Genomic DNA, 15960 nt, shown 5'->3' with positions numbered 1-15960 from the left:
ACCTTGTTCTTCCATACAGAACTAAATCATTGACTATCTAAAAAAGTACTACAGTGCACTGTAAAAACATTATCAATGCTGCCCTTTCAAAATCTTCCACATCTACAAACAAGATAAGCAAACCAAAATAGTCTTCCCTTCGGTCAACATCTCAGCATTAAAATGTACCCATTACATTATCAGATCTAAAGGGCAGGCCCCATCATTCACATGTTCATATTTATAATCTATTCCGAGCTCCATCATTGAAAGTTATCAGATGGACAATGGAAAACAGCTGAGAGATGTTCTTAAAAGTCTCCCTCAGAAAGTGCAACATCACCATATAGGTATTTGTGGGAATCCCTGGCCCATGGCCACTCAAAATGGAGGAGCATTTGCAGTGGCATTGTGAATCTCTAGTCCATTCTGAAGGAAATGAGAGAGACACCAAAGGACTGAAAGGGAGATAGCTTGGAGGTCCAAAAGCTTTTCAGCCAATTCCCTGGGAAACAGATACAAAGAAAACTGGCTTAATAGGTCTCTTTTTTGGGGTAGAGTGGTTGTATTAAGATCCACAAGCTGTTTCCCCAAACATCTACATTGGTAATATGATAAAATTCAGCACAATTATTGCATTATAAAATAAATGAAAATCATATTCTTTATTTTAAAGAAAGAATCCAGGAACAAAATTATGGAGAATCAAGCTTAAACTGAAGTATTTTCTACTGGTTTTAAATATGCATACCTGTTCAAGTGTAAATTGTTTGGAAAGAGTATCATTTTCCAATTTCTTTATCTTTTTCATTAGTTTATTTACTTGAAACTCCTGCTCCTGCTCCAGTGTCTGTTCCAGTTCAGCCTTTTCATGCTGCAACTGAAGAGGAAAAGCAATAGCAAGCAAAAAGGGAATAATGGTGGAATGTATCGAGGCAATTATACAAACCCGAACAGCCACTACAAATACTTTGCAAGCCAAGACTAAACACAAATTATAGTGTACAGTGTTCTATCCACTTAAGAGCAACATCAGGAGGCTGAAATTTTAATGTCAATAAAAGGGATGGAGATTTAACTAATCTGGCCATTTCTGCTATGCCTCCCTAATGAGCAAAATACTGAGACAAATCACAAATTCATTAAATTTCAATAATTTACTGGTGAACATGTTACTTCACTAAAATAAAGCAACAGTTTCAATCGATCTGAATGTCACTTTTGGAACTAAGCTCAAGCTGATGCAAGGCAAACCCACCAACATTCATTTTGCCGTGTGCAGATAAAGTGTCAAAATGTCCATTCAATTGCTTTAATTTCCCCAAAATCTAGCTACAATTAGGTTTCAATGCATTTCAATAGCCAGATGATATATTCATTGGAAGGGAAGGAGCCACATGTTTTGAAATTTAGCAAAAACTATGGCACTGGAAGACTAAATTAATTCAAAGTATTTGGAAGCTTTTGTTGATCTTCATGTCCAATTAATAATTACACAACTACAATAAAGGTGGCACAGTAGTGTAATGCTTAGCGTAACTTTATTATAGTGCCAGAAGCCTGAGTGCAATTCACGCCATTGCCTGTAAGGAGTTTATAACATCTGCCCGTTGCCATGTGAAATGACAGGTTGGATCACCGGGAACTGCACCATCAATTTGTGGGACGCGTTGCTCAGGGTCTTGGACTATATACGTGTTTTCTCACTATCTTGAATGTGTTGTGTATGCTTTGCACCTTGGCCCCAGGCGAACAATATCTCGTTCGACTGTATCCATTCACAAACAAGAGAAAATATGCAGATGCATGAAATCCAAGCAACACTCAAAAAATGTTGGAGGAACTCCAGCAGGCCAGGCAGCATCTCTGGAAAGGAGTACCTGCTGAAGGGTCTCCACCCGAGACATTGACTATACCTTCCCCCCACAGACGCTGCCTGACCCACTGAGCTCCTCCAGCATTTTGTGTGTGTTGCCCGGCTGTATCCATGCAAGGTTGAATGATAATGAAAATTGAATTGATTTTGACTTGGTGTGGGTTTCCTCCAGGTGCTCCAGTTTCTTCCCACATTCCAAACATATGCGGGTTAGTAGGTTAATTGGTCACATGCGTGTAATTGGCCAACATGATTTTGATGGACTGGAAGGGCCTGCTATTATGCTGTATCTCTAAATATAAATAAAGACACACACACACATAAATAAACAAAAGCAGCACAGAACATGTTCTTGGATAATTTCAGACAGGCCAAACTCATTTGAGAGAAAATAAAGAATATTTAAAAATCTGCTACTTTTTCCAGTAAATAATGTGAATGTTAAACATTAGTTACAATAACATTCTCTCAAAGAGCACGGGTAATTCTACAAGGTTGAGCAATTACATGTCTCCGGGAGGATTTAATTTAAAAGAACCCTAATGAATTGTGCCCAAATTGTCACATGTATACTGACATGACAAAGCTTAAGGGGAAAAAGAATATTCATATTTGAAATGCTTATTTAGTATTAAGGGTTCTGATTACCACTCCCTTTTGACATGCATAATTATTCATACAACCCTCTCAAAATTACTTGATTTCTGGGGGTAGTTTGCTGCAAAGCACAACACATTAAACACTTGAGAAGCTTACCTGCATCAGCTTGCGGGAGAGTTCATTTGTTAGAAATTCTTCTTCTTTCTCATAATTTACAGCCAATGTTTCTTTTTCTTTTTGTAAAGCTTGAATCTTCTTAAACAAGGTGTTACTGATAAATTCTTCCTCTTGTTCAGCCCTTGCTTGCTGAGGATCAAAAGAAAATACAATAACAATTTGAGGTGAGCGATTTGGCATTGTGGCTAAACAGCGTTTTGCAGTCAATTGTAATGAGTTGCTATTGATGTATTTTGATTAGACACTGAGCTAATTTTCCTGACACTACCTTCTAGAAAATAATTTTCAATTCCCTGTTCAAGTCCTATTTGCATTGCAGGGTTTTCTGGATTGGCCATGTTGTGCTTGTGGAACTAGGTTTGTTCTGTTAATATTATTTTATTTCAATGAAGATGATGGAGGAGTGCACACAAAGTTTGTGCCTTATTCCTTGTTATAATGCCTGCTTAATCTAATGCAAGGACATGAAATTAAAACTAATGTGTACAAGTCACATCATCCTCAGCTTAGGAGAAACCTATCAAATAGTAAAAGGCCTTGAAAGAGTGGATGTGGAGTGTATGTTTCCATTGGTGGGAAGAGTCTAAGACCAGAGGACACAGCCTCAGAACAGAGGGGCGTCCTTTTAGAACAGAGATGAGGAGGAATTTCTTTAGCCAGAGGTGGTGAATCTGTGGATTTCTTTGCCACAGGAAGCTGTGGAGGTCAAGTCTTTATGTACATTTAAGGCAGAGGTTGATAAGATTCTTGACTGGTCGGGGCATGAAGGGATATGGGGAGAAGGCAGGAGATTGGGCTTAGAGGAAAATTAGATTGCTATGATGAAATGGGGGAGCAGACTCAATGGGCGAAATGGTCCAATTCTGTTCTTATATCTTATATCCATTGACATTGTAATAATTACTCCCAATTTAATATGTACTTTAAACAGACCAATCTTAAGGCCACCCATATTGACACAACCATGATGAAAGCATGCCAGTGGCTATACTTCATTAGGAGTTTGAGGAGATGTGGAGTGTCACCAAAGACTCGGGCAAACTTCTACAGATGCATCAAGAACATTCAGACCGGTTGCACCACTGCCTGGTATGAAGGCTCCAATGCACAGGATTTTGCAGTCAATCGTAATGAGCAGCTATACTTTACTAGGAGTTTGAAGAGATTCAGCATGTCCACAAAACACTCAAAAACTTCTATAGTTGTACCATGGAGAGCATTCTGACAGGCTACATCACTGTCTGGTATAGGGGTGGGAGGCTACTGCACAGGGCCGAAAGAAGCTGCAAAAGGTTGTAAATCTAGTCAGCTCCATCTTGGGCACTAGCCTACAAAGTACCCAGGACATCTTTAGGGAGCGGTGTCTCAGAAAGGAAGAGCCCATTATTAAGGACCTCCAGCATCCAGAGCATGCCCTTTTCTCACTGTTACCATCAGGTAGGAGATACAGAAGTCTGAAGGCACACACTCAGTGATTCAGGAACAGCTTTTTCCCCCACTTCTTCCGATTCCTAAATGGACATTGAAGCTTTGGACACTACCTCACTTTTTTAAAAAAATATACAGTATTTCTATTATTGCACATTTTAAAAAATCTATTCAATGTACTTAATTGATTTACTTATTTATTATGTTTTATTTTACTCATTTTTTTCTCTTTCTCTGCTAGATTATGTATTGCATTGAACTGCTGCTGCTAAGTTAACAAATTTCACGTCCCATGCCGGTGATAATAAACCTGATTCTGATTCCGAAAAAGGTTGCAGAAGGATGTAGAGCCAGCCAGCTCCACTGTGAGCACCAGCCTCAACAACATCTAGGACTCTTCAAAAGGCAGTGCCCCAAAAACCTGATCACCCAGGGACATGCCCCCTTCTCATTACTACCATCAGGGAGGTACAGGAGCCTGAAGTCACACTTTGTTTTAGGAGCTGCTTCATCCCCTCTGCCAACAGATTTCAGAATAGTCCATGAGCATTACCTCACTAGTTTGCTCTCTTTTTGCTCTACAGGCAAACCCCAGGTTACAAACAAGTTCCGTTCCTGAGTCCGTCTTTAAGTCAGATTTGTACACAAGTCAGAACAGGTACATCCGGTATTATTTAGAGTCAGTTAGTCAAACGTTTGTCTTAATATACAGTATATATTTTACCTTTCTATGTATATAAAACACTTAAGAAACTATGTATTTCTTAGATATTTGCAAGTTAGAAATTTCTTGAATAATATGTTACAGTCTTTTCCGAAATTATGTCTAATGGACATTACGGAAATTTTTTTAGCTCTGAATCCTTGCCAGAAGGGTTTAGTAGCCACCATTTATAATATGATCATGAAAATACAGCCAGAAGTATCAGAAAAAATTAAGAAGAAATGGGAAAAAGAACTTCATTGTCTTATACCCACTGAGCAGTGGGAGAAAATTTTACAATTAGTCAATTCCTCTTCTATTTGTGCTAAACATGCCTAATACAATTTAAGGTTGTACATAGGGCTCACATGTCCAAGGATAAACTTGCTTGATTTTACTCTCATGTTAATCCAACCTGTGACAGATGTCATTCTGAAGTAGCTTCATTGACCTACATGTTTTGGTCTTGCCCTTGTTTGCAAAATTATTGGAAAAATATTTTCGGTACTATTTCAACAGTTCTGAATATCAAATTGCAACCGCATCCTATTACTGCAATTTTCGGTTTACCAATGGTGGATGATATGTGTTTATCCCCCTCAGCTCGACGGATGATTGCATTTATTACATTAATGGCTAGTGTTATGAATGTACCACAGCTCTGAGAGGCCGAAGGGTCCGGGACCAGCCCCCTCCTTCCGGAGAATCGCAAGATCGCTATTAATTCGGGTCTTGGACCCAGGAAATGAGGGACAATGCAACGGATTTGACCATTGTTCTTAGAGGCACCTGTGTGAATTGCAACTCTATAGTACGTGCTAGCTATCAGGGACATAGACACCCTCGGGCAATGTGGGGTGGGGATTGTATCACCCTACCTTGATTGACATTTTCAAATCTGCCAGTCATGATAAAAAGGAGACTGCAGGAGGCAGTAGCCCAGCGATGCACCAGACGGAGACACCGTCGCTCCCGTAAGGACGGGAAGCTGTTCGGGAGCCACGTGTGATTCGGTTCCCCTAGCTTGGGACACGCGTGGCTGATAACCCCGAAAAGGATTCCGAACTGACAACGGGGAACTCACGTTCCCGATTCAATGCTTTGAGTCCAAAAGGCTAGCAAGTTTATTTTCTCTCTCCAACCCGTGAACACCCAGCGGTCCCTCAAACAGCTAAAAGCCTTCATGAACTGGCGAGACTTTTATATTTCCATTGGACAATAGTTTTACCCCTAGACAAACGATAGAGCTACTTCTTATTGTTGATTACTACTATACCCGCGCTTTAGATTGAGTATTGACGACGTATATTATCTGAATGTTTGTATTAACCTTACTTTTGTGCCCCTTTATAAATAAAAACGTTTAAAAATAGTACCATCAGACTTCAGCGGACCTCTCTATCTTTGCTGGTAAGTGACCCAGTTATGGGGTTCATAACACTAGAAGATCTATCCTATTGAACTGGAAAGAAATTAATCCTCCAATTATATTTCAGTGGTTTTCTCAAACTATCTCTTGTTTGAGTTTAGAAAAAATTAGAAGTGTTGTCTTTGATTCTTCAGTTAAATTTGAAGAAACTTGGAGACCATTTATCCAACATTTTCATATCAGTTAAACTAACTTTTCCTAAACCCTGCTTCTATTATCCTTAATTATTTGGATGGTGGTGCGTAGTTATTGACGCTACTGTGTATATTTGACATAATGCAATGGCCCATGTTGGTTAGGTTTTTTTTTCCTTTTCTTTTTTGGGGATTTTTTTTTCTCTTCTTATTTACTCCCTCTTTTCACAATTACCATGAGTTTGGGAGGTTATTATATATGGATTATCATCATGAATGTATACTTAACCTATTAATTATGTACTTTCAAACTCTGTATTCATGCTTCATTTATGTTTGTTTAAAATTAATAAAAAGATTTAAAAAGAAAAAGAAACTATGTATTTCAATAATTAAACCACTGCGTTGCTTAGTAACAACTGTAGCTTTCATCGGGGCAGGGCCTTTCACATGCTCCATTATTCTCACACTATCCTTTACCTGTATCCTTTAAAGTTGTTCCGATCGTTGACCGACTGCAGCCTAAAGCTTTTCCAATGACCGATGGCGTTTCACCTCTTTCCAATCGCTATATTATTTCCACTTTATTTTCAATCGCGATCATTTTCTGTCAATGGAACAGAAAACTGCCGATTTTATGTTCTATCGCTGAGCAGCAGTGAACCGTCTTATTGGCCTATCAGAGTTCTCTTTAGGAACTAGTTGACTTGATCAGCATTTCTGATCTGGCTATTGTTCACAATCGCACTTAATAAAAAAAATACAGCAGCCGCCACGGGCGGTGGGTCGCTCCAGGTCCTAAAGTCCACCCGCACTGAGACAGGTTAAATGGGACAAGTGGGGGCGGTGCTGACTGGAAAAGGGGGATCAGGGCGAATCTTGCTGAGAAATACTTAAGCCAAATACAAAATTACACACTCAACAGTGTTAATGGCAATGACTTAAAATGGTAGACGGCGTCGTGATCCGACTCAAAATGGCATTCTCCTCCCTCTGTTCATAAGTACGAGTTGTCCATAAGTCGGATGTTCGTAACTTGGGGAGTGCCTGCATATTTCTTACCATAGCCAACAGTAATTTATGCATTAATATATAATGTATTGTACTGTACTCCTGCCACAGGACAACAAACTTCATGAGATGTCAGTGACAATAAAACTGATTCTGAAATAAAGCCATATATCGCTCATTTTCTTTTGAATAATTATGTACATCAGGAAATTTATACAAACTCAAAGCTTTGCACAGCTAATGAAGTATGGTCACTTATTTTGTGAAGCAGCACTTGCTTTTACATTGCAATTAGTGGAGCTTTAAATATTGATCACTTTGTGTCAAGGAATCTCTCATCCAAAATGTAGGATTTTTGACTGTACTGCACTCATGTTTTTCAGGTGCCCTAGCCTCTGGAAAGGGATCTAAGAAATATTGTGATGAATCTGATGCCAAAATGTAAGTATAATTTGATTAACGTGATCAAATTTCCTAACCACCCAACTCCTCCAAGCTTATTTTGCTTCAGATCCCAACACATACAATCTTGTTCTTCTTAACAGATTCAATGAAAATCAGCAATGCAATTTTTAAAACATGGGTGTTTTCCATGTTTAATGTATTCCCAGACATTATTTAACCCAGCATCTGAACCACTGACCATCACTTTGCCTCCACAGATCCTGGTTAACCTGCTAAGTTCCTCCAGATTCGAGTGTCTATCATGTCACTACTTTCATACTGCCCATGCCTCTCAGTCTAACAATGCAAACCAAATTAGTTACAGAAAAATCCACGAGGCATTTAATTTCATTCCCATTCAGTAGAACACAAATCCAGTTCTCGTATTCCTCTATCATGATGATACATTGTGCCTAAGATGACAATTCCCATCAATGCTACAATATCAAAATAGATGCAGGCCAAATGGAAGAGCAATTTGAAATCCTTCTAATACATACAAAGACAATGAGATTGGCAGAGGACACCACATGACTCCTTAGGCCTGGTCTACCATTTGTCTTAATGCTCAAATCTAAAACTTATTCTATTCAATAATTCAGCTTCCACATTCTGAGGCACAGAATTCCAAAGATAGAAAATCCTCAAGAGGGGAAATTCATTTTTATATACACAACTTAAAGAGGGTCATACAATATTCTGAAACATAACTTCTAGTTGTAAATTTTCCCATGATCGGTAACAGCCCGTCAGCATTCATACCATCAAGCCCCCAAAGGATCTTATCATTTTCAAAACAAAATTTGTATAGTCCAAGCTGCTCGGTCCAAGGCAACCCTCTTCACCCTATGAAACAACCTTCAACTTTCTACTGATTCGGTGAATGTGTAATCGCTCCTTAAATGAGAAAACTCCAAGGAGTACTCAAGTGGCAACATTGATGCTACAGAACAGTAAATATATAAATGTTGCCAAAGTAACTTCATAAGCCTCTCAAAACAAAATTCCATCAGTTTATCTTTCCTTTCGGTTAGTCCTGACGAAGGGTCTCGGCCCAAAACGTCGACAGCGCTTCTCCCTATCAATGCTGCCTGGCCTGCTGTGTTCTACCAACATTTTGTGTGTGTTGTTGTTTCCATCAGTTTATTCATGATTTATACACACTCAAACTTGAAAAGTTGTTACATTGACATATGCACACCTAAAATTGTTACAGAATCAAATTCTTATCTTTAAATTAAGTAAGTTTGGAGAATTGCATGTTGTACTATGTAGCAGCAGCAGTGTAATGGAGTATGATAGTCTCTTAAGGGATTGTCTTAAAGTGGATGACTGTTTAACGTGAGGAGGGCAATGCATGACAGATTAGAGTGACAGTCCAATGGCATGGAATGCAAAACTGGGGATCCTTCACCGTTGTTGTGATGTGTTATCATCTTCCGCTAGGTCCACCGTTGAAGTGTTGGTTGGATCACTTCGTCTGAAACTTCCCCTTTGACCTTACTGCTATTGGTAAAGCAGCAGATGACTAAATTCCAGTTGGCATCGCTCTCGGGATCTCAGGAACTCACTAGCCTCTCCACTGTGAAAAGGTGACAATCTTCAGAAAAGTACACGATATACAGCTATCTATACAGTACCTATACAGCTTGTGAAACTTTGTGAATAAAAACCTACTTTGACTTTTAGATCATTTTTAGGTACCAACTTTTGGATGTATGAAATTCAGGGCTTGTATACCAATTCAAGCAATGTCAAACAGCAATATTCACAGAGGGCAAAGAGATCTCACCTGGTTACCTGGCCAACATTTACCCCTCAAATATCATGTAAACACATTAACTTACCCTTTCTCATTAATGAGAAAGAGGCTCCAGATTTCCACACTGATATTTTTCCCCTCCCAAATTGCTTGGGAATGAAGGAGCAGGGAGTCTTTTTTCAGTTCTGCTTTAAAATTTTAGTTTTGACCTCCCTTTTCTCATCCTCTTGTGCCCATTTCCAAATTTGACCCCATTTTCTCCATTTCAAAAGACTAAAGGCAATAAAACAAAGTGTTAACATACAATACATTGCAGAGAGGATTAGAATTTGCTGTCTGTCTATTCAGGGATGACATTGGAACTTGATCAATCTAACCTGACCAATTTAGACACTCAATACTTAACCAGAAGGCATTTCTCAAAAGGACAGTGACATTGAACACTGCACAAGTAATACTTAGTAAACCACCATAACCTGGACAATGCATTTGCAGGGCTACCTATACAACTCCAACTTGAATAGATAGTCAGATTTTATGGAGTTAGGTCACTCAGTTCAGTGCCAAAATGAGGCTTGAGATTTATTCAAAAATATTAAAAATGCAAACTTCAGCAAGTCTTTTGACAGTCCTGCATGGTAGGGTGGTCTAGAAGGTGAGATCGCATGGGATCCAGAGTGAGCTAGCCAACTGGATACCAAAATTGGCTTAGAGGAAGGAGTCTGAGTGAAGGAAGCAGTGCTTCAGGGATGGAAATCTACTAAGAAATGGAATTCATATTCCCAATATAAGATAGACTGCTGTATACACTATGTTAAAATTGCTTGATTTTTGGACAAACAAATGAAAAGAGACATTTCTAATTTAAAGGGTTCCCTGTTCTTTGTCATATTAATTTGGATGAGAATTTGTTTAGTGGGTGACACCAAATTTGGTGTGGTGCAGTGAAAAAAGTTGTCTAGGCTTGTAACAAGATCTGGATCAACTTAAAAAGTGGGTAAAGAATGGCAAAGAAACTAAATTCCATAAATGTCAAGTGATGCAGTTTGGAAGTACAACCAGGGCAAAACATACACTGTGAATGACAGGGCCCTCGGGGAGTGTTACGGACAAAGTACGTATTACAAGTGCATAGTTCCCTGAAAGTGGCAATAGAGACAGGCAAAATGGTGAAGACAGTGTATTTGGTACACTTGCCTTCAAACGAGGCAATGACTACATGAGTTGGGTTATTTTACAACTGTATCAGATTTTGCCTCAAGTATTCTGTTCACTTCTGGCCTTCATCCTTTAAGAAAGATGTGATTAAGCTAGAGAGGATGCAGAAAAGATTTACAAGGATATTGTTGGGACTGGAGGGTTTGGGTTAGTTACAGAAACTGAATTGGCTATTTTCCTTGAAGAGGATGCAAAGGAAATTACCTTAGAGCTTTACAAAATGGTGCTTTATGAAGTGTCATAGAAACCCTCTCTTCGACAGGGTAGGGGAGTCTCAAATTGGAGGGCGAAGGTTTAAGGTGACAGGGGAAGATTTAAATGGCATCTGAGGGGCAAATTCTTCCACACAGAGGGTAGTGGGTATATAGAACTAAATGCCAGAGGAAGTAATAAAGTGGCAAAATTATAACACTAAAAAAAATTTGCAAAGGTTCATGGATAGAAGGAAAGTGTATAGACCAAATGCTAACCTAAAGACCTTGGGTAGCATATCAGTTGGGCCAAAGGGCCTGCTTCCACACTGTATAACTATGACTCTAAATACCTTTCCTTATTTCAGAAAGCTCCATTGAGCTGTGAAAATCAGCTTGAAAAATAAACGTCAATCAGCTAAATTCATTTTAAGGTTCACTGAAAAGAGTGCAGCAATTCAAAAATAAATTGTGCACACATTAAGGGAAACCCAATCTTATTACTGGATGCGCACTAAAAGGCCCAAGTAAGTGATGGATCAGCATACCCTTGGTGCAGTGAACTATAACTGCTGCAATTATCTGAAGGACAGAAAGAAACTACAGCACACTATGATAACAAGTCTTAAAACAATTCTCTAGTTCTTGTTACAGCTGCAATGTTAAACGCATAAGCACATATACAAATTATTAGTACACACGCAGTACAAATATTTATGGCAATAAAATCTTTAAATCTGAAACATTTTATTTAAATTTGTCCTCAAACCAGGCAATTTTAACATGCTGTATTTACAGCAGTCTAATTTGCATGCAGTATGAATTCCATTTATTTTATAACCAGTCCACTAAATGATGAAACACTACATTGCAAAACCATCATTCATCGGGTACAGTTTGAAAATCCTGTTATTCTACTACAAATATTTGATCAATGCATCACCCCAAAACACCTAGAGAGGTAGAATATCCTGAATCTATGTGGTAAAGCAGCACTTTGTCATTAACAGAGCATCAGATCTTTTGGAGTGAAGGGAGCTAGTCCTGAAAGAGAGGACTTTCAGAATAGGACTTGAACTTTAAACTAATATACAAGAAAAGATATCTATCAGCCTGCCTGGTTAAGATAAATATTGTTGCTGTCTTAAGCTTTTCAATGAAAATCAAGTTCCAAAGAGAGACAGTGCTGGATTATTGCACAGGTCCCAACCTATAAATTAATATTATTCTTTAATCTCTTAGCATAGTTTCAATTCCAGTATAATAGTTATAACAGCAATAGTTAAAACTCATTTTGAGGAATCAAACAAAAGTTGTGTTTTTTTTTAAGAGTACACACATGCAAAATGTTGGACAAACTCAACAGGTCAGCAGCATCTATGGAAATAAATAAACGGTCAATGTTTCAGACTGAGGTCCTTGTTCTGGACTGGAAAGGAAGGTGAAGAGGAAGGCGGACTAGATAGAAAATGACAGGTGAAGCCATGTGGGTGGGAAAGGTAAAGGGATTTTTATTTTTTAATCAGGAGAAATCTATCTTCACACCATTAGGTTGGAGGCTACCCAGATGGAGTAGGAGTTGTTGTTCCTACACTCTGAGTGTGGCCTCATCATGGCAAAAGGAGAGAACAAGGACTGACATGTCAGAACTGGAGTGGGAATAGAATTTAAATGGTTGGCCACCGGGATATTCCACTTTTGGAAAACAAAGCAAAGCTGCTCAACAAAGTGGCCCCCAAATTTATGTTGGGTTTCACCGATGTCGAGAAGGTCGCACTGGGAGCAAAGGATACAATAGATGACCCAAACAGATTTACAGGTAAATGGGCAGGTGTACATACAGTTTTAAATTCAGTTTCACAAAATGTGACAAGCCAATATGGAGAAATCCACATTCTGCAGAATATGGCAAGCTTGGAAAAACAAACCTACCACTTTTTAGCTCAGACTTTCATTTTTCAGGTTATTATTGAGTATTTGAGTGGCGAGTTAATGACAAACTGAGCAAAATCAAAGCAATGGATATTATGGACAAAAAATTCACAAAAATTGTATTGTACATGGGCAATGTTTTGCTTAAATCTTTGTGCGCCTTATCCCTTTAGGAGGCTTTTAAGTTGCATAATTTTTTTTTGAACTTACTGGAGTTTAAAAATAAATTTCTTGCTCATTCCTTTAAGAGAGTGAGTTAAACGTTGCAAGTCATAAGTAGCATTTACAGTTGCAAGGAAGTTTATGAACCCTTTGCAGTTATTAGGTTATCAAGTTTTCTGCATGAATTACGCATAAAACATGGTCTGATTTTCATCTAAGCACAATAATAGACGCACACAATCTGCCTAAACTAGTAACAAACAATTGTACTTCTTGTCATTAATGAGTACACCAGTAACGTGAACCTCTGGCTCAAAAGCTAGTTGGAGGTGTAGGTTGTAGAGCTGTCCTGCCTTTAAAAAAGACACAAAGTCAGTTTACTACAGCACTTGTGCTTCTCAAGAAAGATCTCTTTATGTGCACCATGTCCTAATCAAAACAACTTTCAGATTATCTTAGAAGAAGAATTGTAGAGATCCATGAAGCTGGAAAAAGCTACAAAACTATTTCTAAAATCCTGAGTGTTCATCAGTCCATAGTAAGAGAAATTGACTGCAAATGGCAGAAATTCAGTACTGTTGCTACTCTCCATAGGAGTGGGTGTCCTGCAAAGATGGCACCAACAGCACAATGCGCATTGCTGAAGAAGGTGAAAAAGAACACAAGGTTAACAGCAAAAGACCTGCAGAAATCTTTAAAACTTGCTAAGGTCTGTTCATGCGTCCACTACGAGAAAAACACTGAATAAGAATGGTGTTCATAGAACCCACTGAAACCACTAGACACTGCTCTCCAAAAAAAAAGCATTGTTGCATGTCTCAAATTTGTAAAAGGCCACCTGGATGTTCTACAATGCTTCTGGGACAACATTCTGTGGACAGAGATAAAAGCTGGCAGAAATGCACACTGCTATATTTGGAAGAAAAAGGGCACTGCATACCAACACCAAAACCTCATCCCAACCGCGAAGCTTGGCGGAGGAGCATCACAGTTTGGGGCCGTTTTGCTGCTTCGTGGCCTGGATAGCTTGCAATCATTGAGAGAACAATTAATTCAAAATTGTATCATGACATTTTACAGGAGAATGTCAGGGTAGCAGCCTGCCACCTGAAGCTCAATAGAAGTCAGATAATACAACAAGCCAATGATAAGAAAGGAAAGAGTAACTCAACATAATGGTTTAAAAAGGAAAATTCATCTTTTGGAATGGTAGAGTCAAAGTCCTGACCTTAATTCTACAGAAATGTTGTGGAGGGACTTAAAGCAAGCAGTTCATGCAAGGAAGCCTGCCAACATTCTAGAGTTGAAGCTATTTTGTAAGGAGATTGACCTAAAATTCCTCCAAGCCAATGTGCAGAACTGATCAACAGTTACCAGAAACATTTGGTTGAAGTTATTGCTGTACAAGCAGAGGTCACATCAGTTACTGAAAGCAAAGGTTAACATACTTTTTCCAACAAATACATGTAATATTAGATAATTATTCTCAATAGATAAATGAACAAGCATTAATGTTTTTGTGTTATTGATTTAATTGGGTTCTCTTTATCTAGCTTTGGGTCTTGCATGAAGATCTGATCACATTTTAGGTCATATTTATGTAGAAAGAGAGAAAATTCTAAAGGATTCACAAACTGTGTCAACAATACAGTGCCAAAAGCCACAGCACTGTGGTGAAAATCTAGGCTAAAGTAGATCATTGGCAACTGTTAACTCATCTAGAATTTGGATGGTGGAGACTGTGGATTACTAAATACAATCAGCTGTTAAAGTAACCTACTGGAAACAGTCATTGTAAAATACACTCATCCAGTGGTCAGGATTTCTCCCCAGCACAAAACCCTGAATTTACCCCAATTAACAGTATGGTAGAGCTGAGGTTTTCTCTTTGTGCCATTTCATTGTTAGGAGAGATCTTCTGCATCGACTTTTCCTGAACAACCTCTATTTCTTCACCCCAAAGAAACATTTCCTGGGCTTGTAACAAGCCATGCAGACACTGATTTGAGGAAGGACAGTTTTTTTGCTTTGGGCACTTATTTCTATAGTTCAACCTGCTTAGGAAAAGCAGCATACAGTATTTGTTACTACCCTTCCTATCTGTTGGAAGGGATCAAATAGATACTGCCAAAATTGCCTATATTTTCTTGTTAAGACTTAGGTCATCAATTTTATCTCTATAAAAGGAGTACCCTTTGCAAACATTGTTTGATGACACTGGAGAAGCCGAGAAACTCAAGGTGCAAATAGCTAAGAAAAACATTCCCCATGCACAGTACTTTTTTTTGTGAATTTTGTATCCATAGCATCCACTGGCTCAATGTTTGCTCATAGCAGTTTGCCATTAAAACTTGCCAGATACTCAATAATAAAGTGTGTAGGAGCTCACTAAACTAAACCTTGTGGGCTCAATCAGCAAGGCTCTGATAAACATCATATATATTTGAGTCAGCCAGATCAACCCCTGCCCTTGAACCTGCTGAACAAAACATTGACAGAGAGCAAGCTACCAGGCTGCAAGAGGGTTAAATAAAGCTACATTTTAAAGAATGTGCCCAAATGCTTATCACATTGACAAACATTTAAGAAATCACTAAGTTTTAGCATTAAAATTTGAATAACTTAAAGCACTGTCACTCAATGCAATGATCAATTAAAAGGACAAATTGATTTTATCCCTACCTTTCTTCCACACAACTGCAAGATTACCACACAAGAAATAAGAACATGAATCACGAGCCTGGTATAAGGAACCACAAACAGATTCTACAATGGGAATGCTTAGGAATACCAAGATGTTTCAGCTCTGCCATAGTGCCTGGCAGAAAAGTTAGTTCTTGGACATTCAAATATGCCTTTGGTCAACCTCAAATTTGCTGGCATTTACATGGGATATTAAGCAGGTTTATTTTGT

General features: G+C 38.6%; 1 protein-coding gene across 1 annotated transcript in view; it reads right to left on the bottom strand.

Moving 5' to 3' along the window:
- ccdc6b (coiled-coil domain containing 6b) overlaps positions 1-15960 on the bottom strand; it is a 70570-nt gene that overhangs the window by 21036 nt on the left and 33574 nt on the right. Inside the window, exons 2-3 of the mRNA XM_073027254.1 lie at positions 2612-2761; positions 731-859 (exon numbers count right to left, since the gene is read on the bottom strand). Of these exons, the coding sequence (XP_072883355.1) occupies positions 731-859; positions 2612-2761 (279 nt within the window). The remainder of the gene's footprint in view (positions 1-730; positions 860-2611; positions 2762-15960) is intronic.

This window comes from Hemitrygon akajei, chromosome 23 (genome assembly GCF_048418815.1).
Source record: "Hemitrygon akajei chromosome 23, sHemAka1.3, whole genome shotgun sequence".
Lineage (NCBI taxonomy): Eukaryota > Metazoa > Chordata > Chondrichthyes > Myliobatiformes > Dasyatidae > Hemitrygon > Hemitrygon akajei.
This window is presented reverse-complemented; position numbering and strand designations above follow the sequence as displayed.